The sequence below is a fragment of the Aedes albopictus genome, chromosome 3 (assembly GCF_035046485.1).
Source record: "Aedes albopictus strain Foshan chromosome 3, AalbF5, whole genome shotgun sequence".
Taxonomy (NCBI): Eukaryota; Metazoa; Arthropoda; class Insecta; order Diptera; family Culicidae; genus Aedes; species Aedes albopictus.
In genome coordinates, this window is record NC_085138.1 from 230,922,838 (window position 1) to 230,950,444 (window position 27,607).

General features: G+C 30.2%; 2 protein-coding genes across 4 annotated transcripts; one reads left to right on the forward strand and one right to left on the reverse strand.

The window, feature by feature from the left end:
* Positions 1-14,629: 14,629 nt before the first annotated feature.
* Positions 14,630-16,194, reverse strand: LOC109399915 (alcohol dehydrogenase class-3-like). Its single transcript, XM_062856102.1, has 2 exons — positions 16,008-16,194; positions 14,630-15,762 (listed from the first exon to the last, which is right to left on the reverse strand). The coding sequence occupies exons 1-2, from the start codon at positions 16,026-16,028 to the stop codon at positions 14,650-14,652; spliced, it is 1,134 nt and encodes a 377-aa protein (XP_062712086.1). The 5' UTR covers positions 16,029-16,194; the 3' UTR covers positions 14,630-14,649.
* Positions 16,195-24,943: 8,749 nt separating this feature from the next.
* LOC109405913 (uncharacterized) lies at positions 24,944-25,648 on the forward strand. 3 transcript variants are annotated; one of them, XR_002129109.3, is made up of 4 exons: positions 24,944-25,092; positions 25,149-25,238; positions 25,311-25,404; positions 25,462-25,648. XR_002129109.3 is itself a non-coding variant. In XM_062856103.1 (4 exons), the coding sequence occupies exons 1-4, from the start codon at positions 24,979-24,981 to the stop codon at positions 25,561-25,563; spliced, it is 390 nt and encodes a 129-aa protein (XP_062712087.1). In that variant the 5' UTR covers positions 24,944-24,978; the 3' UTR covers positions 25,564-25,648. The 3 variants fall into 3 exon arrangements, 2 of the variants coding, with proteins under 2 accessions (XP_062712087.1, XP_019534519.3); XM_062856103.1 differs by having other exon boundaries at positions 25,305-25,388; XM_019678974.3 differs by having other exon boundaries at positions 25,311-25,388.
* Positions 25,649-27,607: the final 1,959 nt, after the last annotated feature.

The following is a 27,607-nucleotide window of genomic DNA, read 5'->3' on the forward strand; positions in this document are numbered from 1 at the left end:
TGATACGGCACAAAGTTGTGCTGAATCCCAGCAAAATATTGCTGGAAATTCAGAAAATCGTTTTGCTGGTTTTTGCTGTAAGTTTTTGATGTGTAGAGCTATAGTCAAACAGGAAACTATCAACTTAACGTGTAAAACATAATGGAAAAGAAAAAAAAAAAACAATTCGCCTGAACTAAATGGGGTAGGTATCTCTGGCTGATGTCGGAATGCAGTTACTGCGCCTCATATATAACGTCATCCACTTATTAGGCGAAAATAAACTATTTTTGTACCCATATATTTTTTGTATATTTATACACATTATTAAGAATTTCGAGATTCAATTCCTAGTCCAAGAATCCTAGATATCCCAGAATATGATGTGCGAGTCTTAACTACGAAGGTTCCCAAGTGTGTGTCTTGATGATTGAAAGGTGGCATTTCAGGGGGACTATACCCGTATAAAAACGAACCATTGAATCTATTGGAAAAACTATACAAAGCCAATAGAATCTTATGTTAACAATGATTTCTATTGTTAATGTATTGTAGAGTACATTTGAAAAATCCATTCGTTGGAACGATGACAATTGGATAACATTAGATTTCATTGTTACAGACTTTTCTATGGTCTTGTAGTAGATTTACATAAAATTCTATTGTTATCATTAAGTTTTATGCCGCACCCCACGGCACCCGATGAGTGCCATGGGATTGGGTCGATTTTGCGTTATTGTCACACATATTTGTGTTGTGAGTTTTAAGCGTGTATGTTTTGATCGCAAGGGCTGGAAAAGTCAAACTTATCGCGCTAAGTTTTTTTTTCGAAATTTCTCGCGAAATCTTAAGAATTTTAAAGATTCCGTCCGTGTAATCGAATACTGTGCGAAGCATGCAATCCCGTGCAGTGAAAATGGTATGTCCAGCAGTTCCCTCAGTTCAGGAGGCAGTGCTAACTCGCAGCAGCAACAAAAGAAGAAGCAGCCGTCGTCTTCCCGGTTGTCTTTTCGAGAGGAGGACAGACGGATCAGAAAACAGGAGCAGTGTGATCACCAGCACGAGTGAAAAAAGCAGGTATTTATGATGATGATGATGATGATGGGGATGGGGGAGTTTATTGCTTGCCTTCAGTGTCGGACTGCTACTGTTTCGTACTGGACAGGTGGCCGCTTTCTGCGGAGACTCGGGAACCCGGCTCGGTTTCTGATGAGTCGATTTGACTGGGTTTTTAACGGTTGCTATTGAGCTGCGTGAGGTTTTGTTTGTGTTGGGTTGAGTGAATTCTGTTCGCTGCTTCAGAGCCCCAAGGATTATGTTCCTGATTAAGGCATTAAAATTAAGAACCTATGAAATCGGCTGACTGGTATGTTGTTGTAGGTCAATTTATATAATTTGTTCAATTCTTATCAACCGACTAATCTGACCGGTTTTCATCGGAATACCCTAGTAAATCTGGTGATTGATGATTCCCTTTACTCAAACGTGCTCAAACTATTGAAATTAACAGTAATTAAATTCTAATTTTATTTTTTCAGTGATCTCATCCCGTCAAGCATACTACTGGAACCAGTTGTCCATAATGTCCCGTTGGATGGAAACAACGTAGCAACGATCTGCCACCTCCGAAAAAATCAAGTCATTGAAACCTAGGTACTCCGATCAAATGGTAGGAGATTTCAATTTTCTAGCCGTCGTGGAAATATCTCATTTCAATCACATCAGCGAACATCTAGAAAAGGCGTAACATTTTAAGAGAGACGGGGAGTCAGGGATTGTGTGACGGTAGATCGAGTATTCGATATGAAATACGCTTCGTTGGGCAGTCAAAATTGGCCATAAAATGTAAGAAAGTATGCCAAGTAGGGTATTGGTTCCCTTATTAAGCATGTGGCTCCCATTTTCATCCTACGAAAATCAAAGGATTGACGCACTGTTTGTTTTGTTTCTTATTTTTGTATTTTTTGTTAGAAGTGAGCACGCATGAAAACAAAAAGAACGGAATCAATCGGTGCCGTAATCGCTTGTTTTCGAATAGGATGAAATAGGGAGCATGAGATTACTGATGGCACACAAACCCTATGCAAACTTTTCCGCACTCATCAACCAACAGCAAAGCATACACTTTTTTCAATGTTGAGACCGCTGTTGGATTATGCGTGCGGAAAAGTGTACATACTTGGTAAAGGCAAAACAATGCGATATTGTGCATATATTCGTACCCGCAGCAGGACCTCTTGTAATCGCTATTTCCGGAAGTTCTAAGCAAGGGGAATGACACATCCTTTTCTAACCGGAATATCCGCATCTATCCGTTTCTAACCGTCGTTAACCGCGTCTAACTGCTGCTCACTTAGCAGCTCGCTTAGCAACGGTTAGCGACGGTTAGAAACGGATAAATGCGGATATTCCGGTTAGAAAAGGATATGTCATTCCCCTTGGTTCTAAGTAAGGTTCTAAGTTGGTGCTATTTGACACCCAAACCGAAATTTTGAAATTAAAATGAACAAGCTGATGAAGGGTGACCAGTTTGTCGGAATAAAAGGTCACTCCGCTAATTCGTCAACGATTGGAAAATACGGTGTCGTAAAACAGGGTGGGGTGAATTGCAACACTTGATGAATTCTGATATTAGGGGTATTCACTGAACAGATTAAATCACTGCGTAAGCCATGATTATCTGATTATGGAAGTGTTTCATGAAATTGCGAACGAAATTATCAAAAATTGTCTTGGTGATTGCGATGTTTAAACAGTTTAATAAGCTTCTTACACTGTTGTCCCCTAATTGTATTTATTTTATGTAATATAAAACATTTCTTTGTTAGAGTAGGAGGGTGTTCATTGAAAGACTATCATTGCAGCTACCACCTAAATTTGGGGTAATTATCGCTTTTGTAGGCGGAGGATTGCGTCTGATAATTGGAAACTCGTTTCATTAAATTAATTACTGAATTAGAACTATCTTTGGCATATGGACGTTATGAAAGGTCTTCTTATATACTTTCGCTCTTTAAGACTGGAACACATATCATAAGTTTAACTCAATCGGTGCAAATTTATGCTATGGGCTCCAGGCTTTAGTCTAACTGGTGTCTTTATTGCCAGGACAATGGTCAAGCACGCTGTAATGTTACTTTTGTACCTCATCACCCACTAAATGCAACTACATTAGTGGACTAATAACACTTAGCGCGCTTAGGCACGGTTCCATCATGCCGCTTATAGTGTTGCCACATATAGTGTTTAGTTTGCTAAACCCAGTTATCTGGCTGGTGGGGCATGGGAGCCTAAGCTTCGACCATTAATGCAATTAGACGTTACTTTAGACATGAGTGATTCAAATATTTGAAGAACCATTCAAACTATATAGAAGCTTGTGTATAGTCAACATTTAACGAACTTAATCTATGCAATATTTTGCATTTTACGGCTACGAACGATGTTCAAGTATAGGTTCAAGTTGTAGTATATCGAGTTTTTTTTAGTGCTACAACAATGGTTAAGCACGCTGTAATGTTACTTTTGTACCTCATCACCCACTAAATGCAACTACATTAGTGGTCTAATAACACTTAGCGCGCTTAGGCACGGTTCCATCATGCCGCTTATAATGTTGCCACATATAATGCTTAGTCTGCTAAACCCAGTTATCTGGCCAGTGGGGCATGGGAGCCCAAGCTTCAATCATTAATGCAATCAAACATTACTCGATTTACGACATGATTGATCCAAATACTAGATAATTGTTCGATCTGTGTTCTTAAAATGTAGCCCTGAATGTAGCATAAAATATACAAGCTTCTAGTGCAAATGCATAAAGATAGTTCAGATTCACTGTTTTTCAGAATTTTCTCAAGCAATCAGTAACAAAAGTAAAAAGCAGAAATAGATCAAATTATGCCAAAATGTTCATAATCGCTTGTAAAATAAAACTATTCCAAAACATTAGAATTTTCTGTTTCACAATAGAAAACAATTCCCAAACCTTTGGATAGGGCAAAACAATATGTTCCGTAATCACAATTGAAAGCAATTCCAAAACAATAGAATCTAATGTGTAATTAAGTCAGTGCTCAAAGAACAATATGAAAACATAAGAATCTTGTGTATCACAATAGAAAACAATTCCCAAACCATTGAATCAAATGTGGAATCAGTAATAAAATTACTACTCAAAACAATACGTTTACCGTGCAATTCACTGTTTGAAACAATTCGAAAACATAAGAATCTTGTGTATCACACAAGGTATCACAATAGAAAACGATACCCAAACCATTGATTTCAATGTAAATACAGTACAAACAGTATGTTCTGTTTCACAATAGAAAACAATTCCTAAACAATTGAATCAATTGTGGAACCATGAATAAAATCACTACCCTAAACAATACGTTTACCGTGTAATTCTTTTTTTGGAACAATTCGAAAACATAAGAATCTTTTGTTTCACAATAGAAAACCATCCCCAAACCATTGAATCTAATGTACGATCACAGTTCAAAATAGACAGTTCTTGGCATATTTAACAGTTCAAAACAATACAAATACATAAAAATCTACCGTATATTTGATTCCCCGTTTATGTATTAACAACATTTCATTTACATTAGAATATTCTGTTTTGCGAAAAAACTTGTATGGAAAAAAGTCATTTTTTGTATTGTTACGATACTTAACAACCTATACAATTCAATGTGAAATGCTCATTCACATTTGATTCTATTGTTAGAAACATTTGATTCTATTGTTTTTCTACTGTTATTTTAACATTGAATTCTATTGTGAGAGTATGGTTTTCAATGGTACTGTTACATAAGAATCCTATGTTTTTCTATTGTATTTTTTATCCGGGTAGTCCTTCGGGATCCTAGTCTTTGGAGATCCTATATTGCACTAATGGAGTGTCCTACCTCAACAACTTTGAATGTTTTCACCCTAGAATAAAAAATATAGATAGCACATGGAATCAAGAACAAATTTTACCTTGAAATATTTTTAAGAATATCTGACTTTGAAAATGACAGACACAAACAAAGAAATAAGTAGGTACTCAGTGATTGCTGTGATTGTAAGATAATATTTCAGTTCAGTGCTTGAAATTTTATAGCATTAAAATTCATTAGATTTGAATAAATATATTTAAAAGTTCCTAATATTATTAGAGTGAGCAGCCCCGTGGTTTGTCCTCATCGTGTCGGTGAGTCACTTATATTTTAATTTCATTTATTTTTAATTCAAATTTAATTTAATGTAAATTTAATTTTTATTAAATTTTATTAAAATTTCGATGAAATTTTAATAAAATTTTATTAAAATTTCGATGAAATTTTAATAAAATTTTAATTCAATTTCAATAAAATTTTAATAATATTCTAATTAAATTTAATCATAATTTGATTATAATTTAATATTAATTTAATTTTAATTTAATTTTAATTTAATTTTAATTTAATTTTAATTTAATTTTAATTTAATTTTAATTTAATTTTAATTTAATTTTAATTTAATTTTAATTTAATTTTAATTTAATTTTAATTTAATTTTAATTTAATTTTAATTTAATTTTAATTTAATTTTAATTTAATTTTAATTTAATTTTTATTTAATTTTAATTTAATTTTAATTTAATTTTAATTTAATTTTAATTTAATTTTAATTTAATTTTAATTTAATTTTAATTTAATTTTAATTTAATTTTAATTTAATTTTAATTTAATTTTAATTTAATTTTAATTTAATTTTAATTTAATTTTAATTTAATTTTAATTCAATTTTAATTTAATTTTAATTTAATTTTAATTTAATTTTAATTTAATTTTAATTTAATTTTAATTTAATTTCAATTTAATTTTAATTTAATTTTAATTTAATTTTAATTTAATTTTAATTTAATTTTAATTTAATTTTAATTTAATTTTAATTTAATTTTAATTTAATTTTAATTTAATTTTAATTTAATTTTAATTTAATTTTAATTTAATTTTAATTTAATTTTAATTTAATTTTAATTTAATTTTAATTTAATTTTAATTTAATTTTAATTTAATTTTAATTTAATTTTAATTTAATTTTAATTTAATTTTAATTTAATTTTAATTTAATTTTAATTTAATTTTAATTTAATTTTAATTTAATTTTAATTTAATTTTAATTTAATTTTAATTTAATTTTAATTTAATTTTAATTTAATTTTAATTTAATTTTAATTTAATTTTAATTTAATTTTAATTTAATTTTAATTTAATTTTAATTTAATTTTAATTTAATTTTAATTTAATTTTAATTTAATTTTAATTTAATTTTAATTTAATTTTAATTTAATTTTAATTTAATTTTAATTTAATTTTAATTTAATTTTAATTTAATTTTAATTTAATTTTAATTTAATTTTAATTTAATTTTAATTTAATTTTAATTTAATTTTAATTTAATTTTAATTTAATTTTAATTTAATTTTAATTTAATTTTAATTTAATTTTAATTTAATTTTAATTTAATTTTAATTTAATTTTAATTTAATTTTAATTTAATTTTAAATTAATTTTAATTTAATTTTAAATTAATTTTAATTTAATTTTAATTTAATTTTAATTTAATTTTAATTTAATTTTAATTTAATTTTAATTTAATTTTAATTTAATTTTAATTTAATTTTAATTTAATTTTAATTTAATTTTAATTTAATTTTAATTTAATTTTAATTTAATTTTAATTTAATTTTAATTTAATTTTAATTTAATTTTAATTTAATTTTAATTTAATTTTAATTTAATTTTAATTTAATTTTAATTTAATTTTAATTTAATTTTAATTTAATTTTAATTTAATTTTAATTTAATTTTAATTTAATTTTAATTTAATTTTAATTTAATTTTAATTTAATTTTAATTTAATTTTAATTTAATTTTAATTTAATTTTAATTTAATTTTAATTTAATTTTAATTTAATTTTAATTTAATTTTAATTTAATTTTAATTTAATTTTAATTTAATTTTAATTTAATTTTAATTTAATTTTAATTTAATTTTAATTTAATTTTAATTTAATTTTAATTTAATTTTAATTTAATTTTAATTTAATTTTAATTTAATTTTAATTTAATTTTAATTTAATTTTAATTTAATTTTAATTTAATTTTAATTTAATTTTAATTTAATTTTAATTTAATTTTAATTTAATTTTAAATTAATTTTAATTTAATTTTAATTTAATTTTAATTTAATTTTAATTTAATTTTAATTTAATTTTAATTTAATTTTAATTTAATTTTAATTTAATTTTAATTTAATTTTAATTTAATTTTAATTTAATTTTAATTTAATTTTAATTTAATTTTAATTTAATTTTAATTTAATTTTAATTTAATTTTAATTTAATTTTAATTTAATTTTAATTTAATTTTAATTTAATTTTAATTTAATTTTAATTTAATTTTAATTTAATTTTAATTTAATTTTAATTTAATTTTAATTTAATTTTAATTTAATTTTAATTTAATTTTAATTTAATTTTAATTTAATTTTAATTTAATTTTAATTTAATTTTAATTTAATTTTAATTTAATTTTAATTTAATTTTAATTTAATTTTAATTTAATTTTAATTTAATTTTAATTTAATTTTAATTTAATTTTAATTTAATTTTAATTTAATTTTAATTTAATTTTAATTTAATTTTAATTTAATTTTAATTTAATTTTAATTTAATTTTAATTTAATTTTAATTTAATTTTAATTTAATTTTAATTTAATTTTAATTTAATTTTAATTTAATTTTAATTTAATTTTAATTTAATTTTAATTTAATTTTAATTTTAATTTAATTTTAATTTAATTTTAATTTAATTTTAATTTAATTTTAATTTAATTTTAATTTAATTTTAATTTAATTTTAATTTAATTTTAATTTAATTTTAATTTAATTTTAATTTAATTTTAATTTAATTTTAATTTAATTTTAATTTAATTTTAATTTAATTTTAATTTAATTTTAATTTAATTTTAATTTAATTTTAATTTAATTTTAATTTAATTTTAATTTAATTTTAATTTAATTTTAATTTAATTTTAATTTAATTTTAATTTAATTTTAATTTAATTTTAATTTAATTTTAATTTAATTTTAATTTAATTTTAATTTAATTTTAATTTAATTTTAATTTAATTTTAATTTAATTTTAATTTAATTTTAATTTAATTTTAATTTAATTTTAATTTAATTTTAATTTAATTTTAATTTAATTTTAATTTAATTTTAATTTAATTTTAATTTAATTTTAATTTAATTTTAATTTAATTTTAATTTAATTTTAATTTAATTTTAATTTAATTTTAATTTAATTTTAATTTAATTTTAATTTAATTTTAATTTAATTTTAATTTAATTTTAATTTAATTTTAATTTAATTTTAATTTAATTTTAATTTAATTTTAATTTAATTTTAATTTAATTTTAATTTAATTTTAATTTAATTTTAATTTAATTTTAATTTAATTTTAATTTAATTTTAATTTAATTTTAATTTAATTTTAATTTAATTTTAATTTAATTTTAATTTAATTTTAATTTAATTTTAATTTAATTTTAATTTAATTTTAATTTAATTTTAATTTAATTTTAATTTAATTTTAATTTAATTTTAATTTAATTTTAATTTAATTTTAATTTAATTTTAATTTAATTTTAATTTAATTTTAATTTAATTTTAATTTAATTTTAATTTAATTTTAATTTAATTTTAATTTAATTTTAATTTAATTTTAATTTAATTTTAATTTAATTTTAATTTAATTTTAATTTAATTTTAATTTAATTTTAATTTAATTTTAATTTAATTTTAATTTAAATTTAATTTTAATTTAATTTTAATTTAATTTTAATTTAATTTTAATTTAATTTTAATTTAATTTTAATTTAATTTTAATTTAATTTTAATTTAATTTTAATTTAATTTTATTTTAATTTAATTTGTTTGAAATTGAGGTATAAAAACCAGTGCTGGGAAAAATCGCGAAGTTCTTTCTGCGGAGCCAAAACCATGCAAATCACAGCTACCCATGGTAATGACCGCAAAATTTGTTGAAATTCATCGGTAACCATACGTTGCTACGGTAGCTTGCTACAGTAGGTCGCTAATGTTAGGCAAATTACCTCACTTCTAATTGACTGTTCGTAGTAGTGAACCGTGGAGCCGTATGTAGGATTTGGACCGTGATTCGGACAGGATTCTTACCGCCATCGCAGTCTCAGGACAAACCGTACTCATTTAATCCAGATTTTCGAACAGATCAAATACATCAAATTCACTGACTGCGTCTTGAGAGAGGAGTTAAACGGGCTTCTTTTACTGGGTATTCAGAGAAAACAACGGGTTGGAACGGGTTGGGCATGTCTTAGCTGTAAGAATTGGTTGGGCTACCGGAACAAGGTGACCCGGGGGAACGTAACCATTATAGTGACAGAAAGGTTTTCACCGGCAGAATCGAACGGACAACCGCGGATAAAACATTTTGAGAAATGGCAGTTCATTGAAGGAACAGACTCTCTTGCTGCACAAGCGAGGCCTCGGAAGGACCTATGCTTGGAAGGCATAACGAGAGGGTGTTCGGTGGAAGAATCAGACGGGCGATCGGTAATCGTTCCTCGGAAATACAGTGGTCCGGTCAGGGATTGGTCAGTTAAATGAAAATGAATGAAAATTCAACGAGCTCAACATATTTTTAACACCTTGAGATAGTTTTAATAACGAATAAAGCTTTAAAGAAAAAAAAACTGCTCCTAATGAAGTACGTAAAACGAATTTCACTGACACTCATTTGGAGCTCCCGCACTGTGGCTGCTACCGTAGAAATGGTTTAGAACGCCTACTGTATTGATTCAAATAAATTTCTCCCGGGTTTCCAAAGACAACGATTCAATCATGAAATCAAAGCAAACTACTGTTACCATTCCCAGCACTGATAAAAACAAATAAAAATTAAAATTAAAATTAAAATTAAAATTTAAATTAAAATTAAAATTAAAATTAAAATTAAAATTAAAATCAAAATTAAAATTAAAATTAAAATTAAAATTAAAATTAAAATGAAAATGAAAATGAAAATTAAAATTAAAATTAAAATTAAAATTAAAATTAAAATTAAAATTAAAATTAAAATTAAAATTAAAATTAAAATTAAATTAAAATTAAAATTAAAATTAAAATTAAAATTAAAATTAAAATTAAAATTAAAATTAAAATTAAATTAAAATTAAAATTAAAATTAAAATTAAAATTAAAATTAAAATTAAAATTAAAATTAAAATTAAAATTAAAATTAAAATTAAAATTAAAATTAAAATTAAAATTAAAATTAAAATTAAAATTAAAATTAAAATTAAAATTAAAATTAAAATTAAAATTAAAATTAAAATTAAAATTAAAATTAAAATTAAAATTAAAATTAAAATTAAAATTAAAATTAAAATTAAAATTAAAATTAAAATTAAAATTAAAATTAAAATTAAAATTAAAATTAAATTAAAATTAAAATTAAAATTAAAATTAAAATTAAAATTAAAATTAAAATTAAAATTAAAATTAAAATTAAAATTAAAATTAAAATTAAAATTAAAATTAAAATTAAAATTAAAATTAAAATTAAATTAAAATTAAAATTAAAATTAAAATTAAAATTAAAATTAAAATTAAAATTAAAATTAAAATTAAAATTAAAATTAAAATTAAAATTAAAATTAAAATTAAAATTAAAATTAAAATTAAAATTAAAATTAAAATTAAATTAAAATTAAAATTAAAATTAAAATTAAAATTAAAATTAAAATTAAAATTAAAATTAAAATTAAAATTAAAATTAAAATTAAAATTAAAATTAAAATTAAAATTAAAATTAAAATTAAAATTAAAATTAAAATTAAAATTAAAATTAAAATTAAAATTAAAATTAAAATTAAAATTAAAATTAAAATTAAAATTAAAATTAAAATTAAAATTAAAATTAAAATTAAAATTAAAATTAAAATTAAAATTAAAATTAAAATTAAAATTAAAATTAAAATTAAAATTAAAATTAAAATTAAAATTAAAATTAAAATTAAAATTAAAATTAAAATTAAAATTAAAATTAAAATTAAAATTAAAATTAAAATTAAAATTAAAATTAAAATTAAAATTAAAATTAAAATTAAAATTAAAATTAAAATTAAAATTAAAATTAAAATTAAAATTAAAATTAAAATTAAAATTAAAATTAAAATTAAAATTAAAATTAAAATTAAAATTAAAATTAAAATTAAAATTAAAATTAAAATTAAAATTAAAATTAAAATTAAAATTAAAATTAAAATTAAAATTAAAATTAAAATTAAAATTAAAATTAAAATTAAAATTAAAATTAAAATTAAAATTAAAATTAAAATTAAAATTAAAATTAAAATTAAAATTAAAATTAAAATTAAAATTAAAATTAAAATTAAAATTAAAATTAAAATTAAAATTAAAATTAAAATTAAAATTAAAATTAAAATTAAAATTAAAATTAAAATTAAAATTAAAATTAAAATTAAAATTAAAATTAAAATTAAAATTAAAATTAAAATTAAAATTAAAATTAAAATTAAAATTAAAATTAAAATTAAAATTAAAATTAAAATTAAAATTAAAATTAAAATTAAAATTAAAATTAAAATTAAAATTAAAATTAAAATTAAAATTAAAATTAAAATTAAAATTAAAATTAAAATTAAAATTAAAATTAAAATTAAAATTAAAATTAAAATTAAAATTAAAATTAAAATTAAAATTAAAATTAAAATTAAAATTAAAATTAAAATTAAAATTAAAATTAAAATTAAAATTAAAATTAAAATTAAAATTAAAATTAAAATTAAAATTAAAATTAAAATTAAAATTAAAATTAAAATTAAAATTAAAATTAAAATTAAAATTAAAATTAAAATTAAAATTAAAATTAAAATTAAAATTAAAATTAAAATTAAAATTAAAATTAAAATTAAAATTAAAATTAAAATTAAAATTAAAATTAAAATTAAAATTAAAATTAAAATTAAAATTAAAATTAAAATTAAAATTAAAATTAAAATTAAAATTAAAATTAAAATTAAAATTAAAATTAAAATTAAAATTAAAATTAAAATTAAAATTAAAATTAAAATTAAAATTAAAATTAAAATTAAAATTAAAATTAAAATTAAAATTAAAATTAAAATTAAAATTAAAATTAAAATTAAAATTAAAATTAAAATTAAAATTAAAATTAAAATTAAAATTAAAATTAAAATTAAAATTAAAATTAAAATTAAAATTAAAATTAAAATTAAAATTAAAATTAAAATTAAAATTAAAATTAAAATTAAAATTAAAATTAAAATTAAAATTAAAATTAAAATTAAAATTAAAATTAAAATTAAAATTAAAATTAAAATTAAAATTAAAATTAAAATTAAAATTAAAATTAAAATTAAAATTAAAATTAAAATTAAAATTAAAATTAAAATTAAAATTAAAATTAAAATTAAAATTAAAATTAAAATTAAAATTAAAATTAAAATTAAAATTAAAATTAAAATTAAAATTAAAATTAAAATTAAAATTAAAATTAAAATTAAAATTAAAATTAAAATTAAAATTAAAATTAAAATTAAAATTAAAATTAAAATTAAAATTAAAATTAAAATTAAAATTAAAATTAAAATTAAAATTAAAATTAAAATTAAAATTAAAATTAAAATTAAAATTAAAATTAAAATTAAAATTAAAATTAAAATTAAAATTAAAATTAAAATTAAAATTAAAATTAAAATTAAAATTAAAATTAAAATTAAAATTAAAATTAAAATTAAAATTAAAATTAAAATTAAAATTAAAATTAAAATTAAAATTAAAATTAAAATTAAAATTAAAATTAAAATTAAAATTAAAATTAAAATTAAAATTAAAATTAAAATTAAAATTAAAATTAAAATTAAAATTAAAATTAAAATTAAAATTAAAATTAAAATTAAAATTAAAATTAAAATTAAAATTAAAATTAAAATTAAAATTAAAATTAAAATTAAAATTAAAATTAAAATTAAAATTAAAATTAAAATTAAAATTAAAATTAAAATTAAAATTAAAATTAAAATTAAAATTAAAATTAAAATTAAAATTAAAATTAAAATTAAAATTAAAATTAAAATTAAAATTAAAATTAAAATTAAAATTAAAATTAAAATTAAAATTAAAATTAAAATTAAAATTAAAATTAAAATTAAAATTAAAATTAAAATTAAAATTAAAATTAAAATTAAAATTAAAATTAAAATTAAAATTAAAATTAAAATTAAAATTAAAATTAAAATTAAAATTAAAATTAAAATTAAAATTAAAATTAAAATTAAAATTAAAATTAAAATTAAAATTAAAATTAAAATTAAAATTAAAACTTAAAATTAAAATTAAAATTAAAATTAAAATTAAAATTAAAATTAAAATTAAAATTAAAATTAAAATTAAAATAAAATTGAAATTAAAATTAAAATTAAAATTAAAATTAAAATAAATTGAAGTAAAATTAAAAAAAATTAAAACAGGCTCCGATTTTTTTTTATTGAATATGTTTCGTCCAGCTTTCATTCGAGGCAGAAGTGCGGTTGTAGTAGTGAACGCCGATAAAAGTTCACTACTACAATCACACTTCTTGCTCGGATGACAGCTGGAATGAAAACAAGCAGCATAAAATCTATGCCTAACATTTGCCTAACAGCCCATACTAAAACATGTCTAACGTTAGTCTAATGTTAGACTAACAAACATGTTTCGAATTTGCAACATGTCTAACAAAAGTGTGTCATATCTGTCTAATTTTAGACTAACATTAGGCAAAAGTGAGACAAAAAGTTAGCCTAACATGCTGGCCAGTTAGTCTAACATTAGGCTAATGTTAGGCTAACCCTCCGTACTGGGTCACTATAAAAGCTGTTCCCAGCTCGCGTGTGTTGACGCAGCTTAGATAAATGGTATGATCACCGTTGATCCTGTCCTACACACCTTCTGCAGGGCTACAATGCCGAACCCGCGGTAATTCAGTATATCGGCAAGTCTGCGGGTGCTCCAGATGAAACTGATAAATCTGCAGTTCCACGTATCGAGCTTCCAATCGCAAGTCCCTTTTCGTCGCAAAAATATTACAAAAACTGTTGAGTTTTTTGAGAGATTTTGTGAAAAATGGTAATTTTTCGAAAATCGTCTTGGCTCTTATTCATGTTTCAGAAAATTTAAATGTTCTACAAAAATGGTGCATATATGAAGAGGAAGGAAGCCCATCTTCAGCATAGCGCTCCCATTTTTATCCTATCAAAAAAAAAAAACAACCAATAAGCGCTATCTGTTTTGTTTGTTTTAGGAATAGACTGAGGGAGGGTGCACATACCCTATATCTTTCATTTTAGCACCTTGACTTTTCGAAAAACACACAAGTCTATGGTGGCGCAGTCTGTTCATTTCAATGTGGTCGTTTAAGTTTTTAAATACAGTTTAGCTTACAGAGATGTCGAAACAATGTCCGATTCGTTTTGTGACGGGCACTTTCCGATTGTATTTAAAAAATAAAGTTAGATAAAGAAGATATTTGTTAACAGGAATATACTTTATTTGAATCCTTTCAAAAAATTATAACTGATCGAATACTTTTTCCTTCTTTCATAAGTTTGAATGCCTCATTTATTTTATCGATCGGCATAGTATGGGTGATAAATTCATCTACCATTAACTCCTTATTCAAGTATTTGGTGACAAGCTTTGGGACACTTTCAACGCTTTTCCATCCTCCAAAAACAGTGCCCTTCCACGTTCTACCAGCAATCAGATAGAACGGACGTGTTGAAATTTCCCGTCCTGACTCTGCTACTCCAACTATAACCGAGACTCCCCATCCGCGACAGCATGACTCGAGTGCTGCCCGCATTGTTGACACATTTCCTACGCATTCGAATGTGTAGTCCAATCCTCCTTGAGTTTTTGCCACAAGCACCTGTTGGATGGGTTTATCATAGTCGTTTGGATTGACGAACTCTGTGCAGCCAAATTGTTCTGCAAGCTTGAATTTGTCCGGATTGATATCGACGCCAATGATTCTAGTTGCTCCAGCGGCCTTACAACCCATTACCGTGGCCAATCCAACAGCTCCCAAACCCCAGACGGCACAACTGCTTCCTTTTTCAACATTGGCGGTATTCACGGCAGCTCCATACCCTGTCGGAATACCACATCCCAATAAGCAAACTTTCTCCAACGGAGCAGATGCATCAATCTTGCACAAATAAATCTCTTCTACGACGGTGTACTCGGTGAATGTAGACGTATGCATACAATGGTAAATCACGTTCCCTTTACAAGTGAAACGAGATGTTCCATCCGGCATAACTCCTTTACCGTGATTAGGACGCGTATTCGAGCACAGATTAGTTTTGGGATTCTTGCAGGATCTACACTCGAAACACTGCGGAATGTACAATGGAATCACGTGATCACCCGGTTTAAACTTGGTAACGCCATCGCCGACGCTCTCCACTATTCCTGATCCTTCGTGACCAAAGATAACAGGAAACACTATATCAGGATCATATCCAGCGATGAGACTGAGATCCGAGTGGCAAACGCCAGTTGCCACAATTTTGATACGAATTTCTCCTGTTTTCGGAGGTGCTACCTCGATGGTTTCCACCGAGAGCGGTTTGTTCGGTTCCCAAGCGATGGCTGCTCGGCAAGTAATAATCTGAAATGTGAAAGGCTGGTTAATCACTTATCTTTATCCAAAGATACCTGTGAGTTTGAGTTAATACAAAATCTCTACTATTAGTGTACTTCTAGATCAAGGTCTAGATTTTATGTAATAGTCAAGTTATTTCAAACTTTTCAAATACACAGTACTGTTAAAGTTTTCTAATGAATTCCAAATTATTGTACGATTTACAATTTCCACAAACATATTTTCAATACTTTTTAATGTAGACTGCTTACCTGTCCTGTAGAGTTGCTCATTGCTGTAATCAAACTGATCGCTCCTCGTCTGCCTACAGCATTGAAGTATTCAACGGTTTATGTTCATTTAGGGGCTTTAGGGGCCATGAAGAATTAGGGCATAGGTAAAAGATAAGCTATAAAAGCACAAACGAAACTAAAGATAAACGCTTGCTTAGAGATCTATGGTAGAGTAGATATGATTAGCACATATGCATGATCTTGTTTTGTTTCACGATAAATATGATAACCTAATGTACAAGTTTTTTCCGCAGACAAATCTGGCGTTTGATTTGAATAGGTCTTATGTTTGCTGTGATTCCTATGCTGATAGGACCTATTCAAATCGAACGCCAGAAATATGCGTAACAATTAGAACAATTTTCGTGAAATGTTATTTATCGCCCACACGCTTAGATCAGTTAACCTTTTTTCCGAAAAGTGCACAACCGCAAATATGCGTAAATGATACTCAAATATAGGTTAACAAAACTCAAATATGGGTAATGTGGACACACATATGAGTAATTGTAACCCAAATGTGGGTTAATATTACCTATAAATGAGGTTGTGCACTTTTCCACAATATGAGTTTTATTTACCCATATTTGCGTAAAGTTTACGCAAATTTGAATAAAATTTACCCATATTTTAGAAAAATAGGTAAACTGATCTTAGCGTGCAGTTCACATTACCATTACCTGGTGGACATATTTCACGAAGCACCAGAAGGATGTGAAAGCTACAACCACCGACAAACAGACGTAACAGTTTTGACTATAGATAGTAGGGTAACTCTACTAGAGTAGAGTTTACCCTACTATCTATAGTTGTGACCTTCACAACCACAGATGTTGCGGTTGTGGGAGGTGCTGGCGAATGCCGACTCTTCCAGTAGAAAGGAAAGGTGTTGATTTTTCCTACGATCAGCTATAAAGCAATGAAAAAGAGTATTTATCAGTCAATTATAATTATTCTACTTATCCTAGAGTACAAATTCGGTAATCAAATACGGAAAACGGAGCCCTTCCACCTCCGCACTACAGCTATATTGTTCTGAATTACTGATCGTGATCTATTATAGCGCATTTAGTTCACCACTGGACTATCGCACTAGTTTTCAAGAGTGCGAAAACGCAAATAAAAGTGCGCGATTGCATCCAATCGACACGGTGTCTTCAGAGCACTTATTCAGCATTCATCGAATAATTAGTGCGCCGAAGACATCAATTTGATTTGATGCAATCGCGCAGTTTTATTTGCGTTTTCGCACTTATGAAGACTCAGTGCGCAGTCCAGTGGTGAACTAAATGCAGTATATTATTGGCCGTACACATAACCGTCGTTTTGCTTGTAAGTGCGTAAGATACAATTTAATTAGTTACTATTGAAAGAAAGTTCAAATTTTACCTGCGCTGCTATGCGCAACACATGATAACACTAAATTGCGGCCATAATACTCGATTTGCAGCTGTAGCTCTTCAACGTCGTTCACGCCCAACGTTCGCCAGATCACGCTCCAACTGGTCCGCCCATTATTGTGCTCTCTGCGCTTCACGCCTTCTTGTACCAGCCGAATGATTAGCAAACAACAATTTTGCAGGGTTGTTGTTCGGCATTCTTGCAACATGCCCTGTCGACCAGATCCGTCCAACCTTGGCCTCTTTCAGAATGTTAGATTCACCGTAGAGTGCAGCGAGTTCATGGTTAATCCCTCATGGTTCACCATTCTCCTCCACGCCGCCGAAGATCGCTTAGCACGTTCAAACACTAGCACTTGCCCATGTCTCGTGTCCATCCACGACCACCAGTCTTATTAGTGCCTTGTACGTTACATTTGGTGCGGGGGTAAAGCTTTTTTGACCGCAGTTTTTTCAAGAGCACGTAGTAGGCCCGACCTAGGGCACGACTTCCACTGATGATGTGCCTTCGTATTTGACGTCTTACGTTATTGTCAGCCGTTAGTAAGGAACCGAAGTAGATGAATTCTTCTAGCATAGTTCAACCGAAATCCTTACGCCACAGATAAATAGACGTAACTCTTAGAGGAAATTCATCAAAAACTTTTACCCAGTGTCTTTTTCATGAGCACACTGTCATCTGTTGGTAGAACCGCGCGAGACACTGTCGGCCATGATGGATTTCAATTTGACGTTTGTCTAACACGCACACTACTACACAAATCGCTTGTAATTTTCGTTTGCATCATTCAGCAACGTGTACACTGGCAAACGTCAAAGCAATCGAACACTAGCGCCTAGGGTGGGGCTAATTTCAAAAAATCTCTCCGATATATGATTTCCCAAGTGGAAAGTGATCTACTAGTCGAAATAAGTGAGCTGTACAAAAATGAGCGATTTCGGTTGATATTTAGGGGTGGCGCAAAGGGTTCAAGTAAAATTTTTGCTAGAACAAACTTTCAAAAAACATGCCAAATTTAATTTTCAAACTTAATTTTTCTAGACTAAATCGGTGATTTCAGAACCCATTTGGGCCAAATATATGCTCAAATTTGCGATATCTCTACTGGTTTCCGAGATATTTGAAAAAAATGTCATATTTTGAAATCCAACTAAAAAAATACTGAAAAACGACATTTTTTTTCAAATATCTCAGAAACCAGTAGAGATATCGCAATTTTGAGCACAAATTTGGCCCAATCGGGTTGTTGGCGCCAATGCCAAAGTGACGCCTTGACATGTCCGAACATGCTCACCGCATGTTGCCAAGTTTTGTTTTATTCCTGCCCGACTGCCTCCATAAAGAACATTTCATTTGCACACATACGCAGGCACGGCATGAACATTATCAATAATAGGCTTCGCCTCTCCGCCAGCAAGTAGTAAACTGCTGCTGCCAAGCGGCAAACCGCTGCTGCCAACTCAAAACTCCCTAGCATATAAGACGCATAGCATTAAGAAAAGTTGTCAGTTTTCATTTGTACTCCAAGGTGTCAACATCGAATAAATAGTTGCTAAGTCAAAGCAGTGTTTTCCGTTCTTTTTGCATCCGACCAAGGCTCCAGAGAAGATTCCCTACAGCGGATCCGAAATCACACAAAGTGGTCCACCAGAGAATACAGTCCACCGCGAGAAAACTTCCATCTTGAAGCCGTGTTGCGTGCAGTATTGGCTTGAGTGGCATTTTCCCCACCGTCCTTTTCAGGGCACAAGATAGCCACCACCCGCTCTTGCGAGAGCATCAGAGTTATTCAGAGACTGCACTCGGCGACACAGTTTTGAGGATCGGACAGTTTTGCGTTCCCACTGGAGCCGGGCTAACGCTCCAACACGGGTTCTAAAATCACCGATTTAGTCTAGAAAAATTAAGTTTGAAAACTAATTTTGAAATGTTTTTTGAAAGTTTGTTCTAGCAAAAATTTTACTTGAACCCTTTGCGCCACCCCTAAATATCAACCGAAATCGCTAATTTTTGTACAGCTCACTTATTTCGACTAGTAGATCACTTTCCACTTGGGAAATTATATATCGGAGAGATTTTTTGAAATTAGCCCCACCCTACTGGTGGAAGGATCGCGGAAATCAAATGTAATTTGAATTGATCGTTTAATCCATGTACCAAGCCGTTTTGAAGAGTGTTACGTCTGTTTGTCTGTGCTTACGCTGTTCTGCACACCGTCCATCGTCGCTCTAATCAGTCTGGGAAGCTTTCCGGAAAAGCTGTTCTCGTCCGTGATTTTCAATAGCTCTGTGCGATCGATACCGCCTTGAAGTCGATGAATAAGTGATGCGTTGGGACCTGGTAGTTGCGGCATTTCTAGAGGATTTGCCGTGTGGTGAAGATCTGGTCTGTCGACTGGCCGTCGTTGAAGCCGGCTTGGTAATTTTTCACGAACTCAGGCGACGGAAGATGATCTGAGGTAGCACTTTGAAGGCTGCATTCAAAATGGTGATCGCTCAAAAGTTCGCTTTTCTTGCTGCTTTGCTGCTTTGTTGGTTTTGAGTTGGTGAATGGCATCCTTAACTTCCCTCAGCACAGGAGTTGGTTCATTTCCGTCCTCCACTGCACTGGTGTCGTCGTTTCCTCCCTTGCCGTGGGCTCCGGTGCCTATGTTCTCCACGCCGTTCAGGTGCTGATCGAAGTGCTGCTTCCACCTTTCGATTACCTCACGTCCGTCCGTCAACATGCATCCGTCTTTATCCCTGCATATTTCGACTCGCGGCACGAAGCTGTTGCGGGATGTGTTGAGCTTCTGATAGAACTTCCGTGTTTCTTGGGAACGGCACAGCAGTTCCATTTCTTCAAACTTCGCTTTTTCCAGGCGGCGCTTTTTGTCCCGAAACAGGCGGGTCTGCTGTTTCCGCTTCTGTTTGTAACGTTCCACGTTTTGTCGAGTCCCTTGCTGCAGCATTACCGCCCTCGCTGCGTTCTTCTCCTCCAAAACCGTTCTGCACTCTTCGTCGAACCATTCGTTCCGTCGATTTCGTTCCACGTTCCCGATGGTGCTCTCGGCTGCGTCGTTGATGGCTGCTAGAGGGGCCTTATCGAGCTCGCCCTCGTCTGGCAACGCTGCCTCGAGATTCTGCGCGTATGCTGAGGCAACATCCGGTTGCTTCAGTCGCTCTAGGTTATGCTGCGATATCGACCTTGCCAACTACTTGTTGTTTTTGACCTGGTGGATGGCATCCTTAACTTCCCTCATCGTGAGAGTTGGTTCGTTCCCATCATCTGCTGCACCAACATAGTCATTTCATTCGCTATCTTGATCCACCGAGCCTACATTCTCTCGCCATTCAGGTGTTCGTCGAAGTGCTGCTTCTACCTTTCGATCATCTTACGTTTGTCCGTCATGAGACTCTCGTCCATATCCATGTAGATTTTGGCTTGCGACACGAGGCCTTTGCGGAATGCGTTGAGCTTCTAGAAGAACTTCCGTATTTCTTGTGCCCGGTACAGCAGTTCCATTTCCTCGCATTCCACTTCTTCCAGGTGGCTTTTTTTTTCTTCCGGAAGAGGCGGGTCTGCTGCTTCCGCTTCTGTCTGTATCGCTCCACATTCTGTGGGGTTCCATGCGCTTTCTTCTCCTCCAAAAACCGCTCTGCACGCCTCGACGAACCTATCGTTTCGTCTACTCCGTTATTCATACTTCATAGTGATCTCAGCCGCGTTGTTGAGGGCTGATTTGATTGTAATCCAGCAGTGCTTCAAAGGGGCCGCATCGAGCACTCTCTCGACCGGGTGCGCTGCTGGGAAATTATGCGTGTATGTGCAATCAGAACGTAGGCGATTTGAGAATCCGTTTGCTATGGTGATCTCTAGGTGTAATGATAAGAGTGGATGTGTTGGCAAATAGGTGCTGCGTATGGCCATGTTTTTAAAGGTGGAGAAATCGATGAGTCGTAGGCCGTTTTCGTTTGTTAGCTGGTGGGCGCTGAACTTTCCAATTGTCGGTCTGAATTCCTCCTCCTGGCCTACCTGAGCGATTAGATCTCCTATGATGATCTTGACGTCTTGGCTTGGGCAGCGGTCGTACTCGCGTTCGAGCTGCGCGTAGAATGCGTTCTTGTCATAGTCAGTGCTTCCGGAGTGTAGGCTGTGCACGTTGATTATGCTGAAGTTGAAGAATCGGTCCTTGATCCTCAACTTGCACATTCTTTCATCGATCTGCTACCAATCGATCACGCGCCTCTTCATGTCGCCCATCACGATGCACAATGGTCCAATATTGAGAAGAGCTAGCGAAAACTTAATTTTTGAACATCTCTCAAATGGATTCCAGTATATCGATCATTCATTTACAATATCAGAAGCATTGACTGTCTTTCAAATAAATTGGAATCGTGATTTTGTTTCTTTTTACAGCGCTAAATAGCTGCTGATGGAAAAATTGCTGATTTTTTGATAAAGAACACAAGCAAGTTCAATCACTACAAAAGTCTAATAATATAAATAATTCAATGGCTTCCAGAAGTTTATTCGTAAGTATTTGTGTATATAAGGCACCTGCAATGAAAAAAGAGTTCAAAATAACACTTTTGACCTCAAAATTAACACCACATATTATTAGTACAAGAAATTCTTATATTTCAACTTCAAAGTGTCTTACAAATCGCTCCCAGCTACTCCCCGCGCAGATATTCGGTTCAAACGCACGTCTAAGTATACAGAATTTATTAAAGAAAATTGCAACTGCCAAGAGCTGCCAAAACATTAACGCCATTAAGATATGTGTATAGCCAAATTGTATAAAAAACAGAAATTTTGTTCGAAATTCGTTCGAAGAAATCGACAAATAATGAAAATGCCATTAATATGAAATTGAGAGCTCAATTAAGGTTCAGTATATTCATTTAGGCTAAAACTAGCAGACTACTATGATTTGACAATTTTTGCCACGTATTTTCAAATCTGGACCACTGTGCGATGAAAGCTGTTCCTAGCGCGCGTGTGTTGCCGCAGCTCTGGAAAATGGTATGATTACCTCTCGCACCATGGATCCTGTCAAACACACCATCTGCAGCACTACGATGCTGAACCAACGGTCCTTCAGTAGATCGGCATGCGGGTGCTCCCTATAAAATCGAGAAATCTGTAGTTCCACGTACCCAGCTTCCAATAGCTAGTTCGCTGGGTCCTTGGTCTCGGTTCGTATTCTCTTATTGATTATTCGCTGCTTGTTTTTTTTTACGGCCGGCTCGTCGGACTTAACGTCAACCCCCCGTCCTTAGAGACCCAGTAAAATTACCTTAGCAAATCCCCCGCCTCTTTCCACATACGACCAAAGTTCCCACCGGTTTATACTTAAAAGAGCTGGGGAATCTTATCAATAAACTTACCAAAGTATCGAACATAGAACAACAATACAAAATGAATCAAACAATATTAAATGAATCATCTTTATTTAAGCTATAATTCGGGGGATACTTTCTATGTATTCTTCAACAATTGCTTGGAGTAATCAGATGGGTATGGATATATGGAAAACTCCTTCAATGATTCTAAAAATAATATCCAGGCTTCTGAAGAACTCAAAATAGAGATTACGGATTTCACGGTAGAAATTCTAGCAAATTTCGTGGACTAATTTTTACTGTTCTTGGGACGAGAACGGCTTTCCTGGAAAGCTGACTAGACTGATTAAAGCAATGATGGACGGTGGGCAAAACTATTTAACGGTTTCGGATGAACTATCCAGTTTCTTCGAATCTCGCCGTGACTGCGACAAGGTGACGGACTCTCGTGCCTACTCTTAAACATGGCTCTTATTTTTCTAAACCATAGGGGGAAAATCTGCTCACCAGACATCCGATCAGGAAGGTCCGGGTAGTGTGAGGTTAAGGCCGTCTTCTACAACAAAAGTATAAGCCAGGACTACTCGCTTCTTAAGGAGAAACTTCAGAGGATACAAATATGGCTGCCACAATGGCCGACTTAAACCCCTACTCACGATTTCAAGAGCACCAATCTTAAAAATTCGTAAACAAATGCGCTCGATTTGGAAAAGCTGCCTCTTTTTGCAAGTGAGCAAATCCAGGATAAACAAGTGCGGCTTGGGTCGATGCTTCGTTCGTCAGATTTGTGCCTCTAAAGTTTGTATGCAAAATTGCAATGGGATTTCTTGATGTTTCACCTTAAGCCTCTGCGTCTGTCTGGAACCACCAAGAAGGCATTCCTTCAGAGAGGGGCTAGTGCACATCGCACCCTCAAGATTAAATGTGTAGCCTGCAGCAACGAAAATCGATGACTCGCGTTGGAGAGTATCACGGTAGCATGCTGGCGCTTAGCCAGTTTCCCGAGTGGTTCTCATCATTCCCTTTGTCCTCGAAAGGCGGGCACGGTTAACCCCGCCCGCGCCCAACTGTTTTGCAGGCAAGACTGACAAGAACTGATGCCTACGTGCAACCAGATCTGACCTGCTGAAGGCAAGGGTATCACTACCCTCAGGCCCTATCAGCTGCACCAGAAGGTTGCTGACAGTAGGGTCTCCACTTGCCCAGGTTCTTACTGGGGACCCCTTTCCAATAACGGGCTCAGAGACAACCCAGTAGACCGACGCAACGACAGCAGCGCTACCAGGACTTCCTTTCCGCGGCCACTGTAACAGTCGATATCGACCGCAGGGCACCGGTATAACCTACGAAGCCGATTCTGAACCCCTGGACCACCTCTTGTAGCGCGTCTGGACAAGCCATTCTCCGAATCCACACGCCACCTCCTCGGTAGCTCCAAGAAGATGTGGGTGATAGTCGTTGAAACGGCAATCCAACCAAACTCATCCCTGCACATCCTCTGGACAAAATTGTTCGGAGTTGTGTCCTCCCAGCATGTGACAAGCATGCGGTCACTCATTGTGCGAAAACGTGGGCACACGAAGAAAACGTGTTCCACCATTTCCTCTGAACCAGATACTGTCAGAAGCAACCATTGCCTGAAAGGATCTGAGTCAGGTGGAGTGTTACTTCCCCTCGGGATCAACCTGTGGGTCCACCTTTCTTTGGTGGAACTGTCCCACGTGCGCTGCCTTTTGAGATAAAGCTTGAAATGAATGAAATGTGAACTTTTGTACCAAATGTGAAAAGTCTAGAAACTTGAGAGCTAATGAATACGTTATAGGGATTCTGATTCTACTCGTAAAAGTATATCAAGCATCTTGTAATCCTGTGTTATTAGACTCGCCTTGACATGACATTGCATAGTTTTCATTCGAACCTTTAAACTCAAGAAATATACCTCTAGTATATAAATAACAACGATTCAAAAACCACGTGTTGAAACTGGAACAATAAAAAACAGGAAATATCAACTGCACACGTTCGAAAACACGTAGAGTGCAAATATAATGTGACAATTCCGGTCGCTTTTTCCCATCACGGGCCCGTTGTCTCCAGCATCAATCTTCCGCAATTCGTCGACCGAGTAATTAACCGACCGTCACTAATAAGGTGACGAAATAATCGTTATTGCCAATCTTGTATTCGCTCCCGTATAAAACCCCATTAGGCGAGTGACTATGCTCATTACAACTGTGGAAATGGGTCGTTCAAGTTTGTACTTCGCGCTATTTTCAGTAACATTCATAGTGCTAGACTTAGCAAGTGCTACGAAACAAGAAGATGTTTACAGGGTAATTTTGTTAAATTTTGGAAAATCTTTTTCTTTATTTTAGTGTTTCTTTTACAGCTGAAGAGAAGCCCGCAAATGCCCCAGATGCCACAACCGCCATCACCACCAGAAGGATTCCCTAGCCCACCATCGATGCCATTCCGAAGGGTAAGTAAAGCCTCGTGATTCCAGAGTAGGTACCTACTAATGTCTTGTTATCATAACATTTTTAAGTTTCAGGCCGTTAGACAGTTACCGGAAGGCATTTCGGAAGGACCCTCGGTCGAGCTTTCATCCGCGAACGCTGATCATTCAGTGGTCTGAAGTCATACTAGTAACATCTTGGAAAACGTAATTGCAAATCCCAACACACAATTTCTGTATTTTTCAGTACCCGCAAGCCCGAACCCAACGTCACGTGCAAGGAGTGAATTTACGTTCGAAACGGGAGGCCCGTGGCACCGGAGGAAAGTTTCCCAACCGAGGAGGATAGACGTGTGAACTAAAAATGCAGTGATATTTATTCTAGTAATTTTAATACCTTACATATCGACTAAATAAAGCAAGCAATCAATCAACGTTTCCTTTATTAAGTGATCCTTTATCCATTCTTCTATTTTATGATAAAAAGTGAGATTGAATGACAGAGTAACTTCTCAGTTTGTTTTCTTATAGCTGGAGAATACTACCTTTTACTAGCTTATCCAGGATGAATTCCGCTAATTATTTTTTTTTTGAGAAAATTAAATTGGAATTAGGGGAATTGTCATTTTGATGGAATTATGGTCGATGGATAGAGTAAATCTTGGTGGATACACCAAATACTAGATTGACTCCAAACTTTCGGTTCACTACATTACTTATTGAGCGCTCCAACTACCTGCAGGTATTTCTCGAGTAATATGATCAGGTTCATCGCATTACACTTTCCAGAGAGATTTTCACACAGCCATCAGAGTCTAGCATCTAGTTGTGGTCCCGTCAAGATTCGAAAGAACTGAAAAGTCCACCGTAAAATCTTACGTAGTTTTCCATTGTTTAGGGGTCTCCAGTTAGCCTAGTGGTTAAGGCTATGGATCGCCAATCCGGAGACGGCGGGTTCGATTCCCGTTCCTGCGGGAAAATTTTCTCGACTCCCTGGGCATAGTGTAGCATTGTGCTTGCCTCACAATATACAAATTCATGCAATGGCTGGCAAAGAAAGCCCTCCAGTTAATAACTGTGGAAGTGCTCAAAAGAACACTAAGTTGGAGAGAGGCAGGCTAAGTCCCAGTGAGGATGTAGAGCCATAAAGAAGAAAAAGAAGTTTTCCATTGTTTCTTGGTTTTGCAGAAGGCATTCATTTTGGTATTCGACATGTTGTTCCTAAGCCGTGGCTTATACAGTGGTCGTAACAGTAATGGGTCTGTCCATAAACCACGTGGTCATGAGGGGGGGGGGGGGGGGGGGGTTTCGGCCAATGACCATTTTGTATGGACAAATAAAAAAAATTGTATGGACAAATGACCACATGACCCACAATGGGTTTGAAAAGCCCCAAAAAAATGACCACGTGGTTTATGGGCAGCCCCAATCACGTTCGAACTGCGAAAAAAAAAATGTGTTTTTGATATCAGTGCTCCATGGACATGGGCTATCACCGTTAATTATGATGAAGATGATGAATATGACCGACCACATTTTGAAAAATTTTGCCATAAATTTAAAAATTAATTATCAAAAATACTGCAGATTTAGAATGTGTACTGAAAGGCTATATGTTCACTCAAAAATAGTTATTTATGTAACGAGTTGCAAAAAGTTGATTTTTCAGCACGAGTCGTGCATTTAACCAACGAGGCTTGCTGTTTGGGAGCGATTGGTTGCGTCCCCGTATTCCGCATTGCGTTTAAAATTTGTATGGAGTATAGTATGGGATAATGTCCTTTTTTGCATTTTGTTCATAAGTTGATTTATTTTTGTCTAAAACCATGTAACTGATAACGTTAATATGTAGCCTAGGATATGCCGAAAAACTTTGTCAAAGACTGAAAAGTGATCCGATACTTGTGGAAAAAGTTAGACGCTTGTTAATGCAGGTCAAAAATTGAGATTTTATTATTGATGTTATTCTTTTAAATGTGAGGCACCATCGGATGATCTGAACGTAATAACTGTTGTCACAAGTGTTGTATCACTTTGCGGTCTTTGACAAGGTTTTTCGGCATATCCTAGGCTATACTTTAACATCATTGATTGAATCTTTTCAGACAACAAATTTCAACTTATTACAAAAATGCAAAAAAAGTACGTTTTCCCATACTAAATTTGCAGTCTAGTGTGTATGCCTGTGTACAAATGCCACTTCTAAGGCATTGCCCATTGCCCGATTTTTGGATTTTAGAACCGGACCGAATCGAACCGGAATTTTATCGCATTGTTTGCTATTAAAAATGGTGCGAATCGATCAAGGCGTTCCGGAGTGATGGCCATTTCAGTGGTAGAACTGGCCGTATATAAAACTGACCCAAGCCCTATCAGGCGATACATCGAACTGT

What these genes read in the sequence shown, in the direction of transcription:
- LOC109399915 (XM_062856102.1), bottom strand. Translation starts at nt 16,028, where the DNA reads ATGAGCAACTCTACAGGACAG. An exon ending in TGAGCAACTCTACAGGACAG is followed by an intron (nt 15,763 to 16,007) that starts GTAAGCAGTCTA and finishes TTCACATTTCAG; the next exon opens with ATTATTACTTGCCGAGCAGC.
- LOC109405913 (XM_062856103.1), top strand. Translation starts at nt 24,979, where the DNA reads ATGCTCATTACAACTGTGGAAATGGGTCGTTCAAGTTTGTACTTCGCG. An exon ending in AACAAGAAGATGTTTACAGG is followed by an intron (nt 25,093 to 25,148) that starts GTAATTTTGTTA and finishes TTTCTTTTACAG; the next exon opens with CTGAAGAGAAGCCCGCAAAT. An exon ending in CGAACGCTGATCATTCAGTG is followed by an intron (nt 25,389 to 25,461) that starts GTCTGAAGTCAT and finishes TGTATTTTTCAG; the next exon opens with TACCCGCAAGCCCGAACCCA.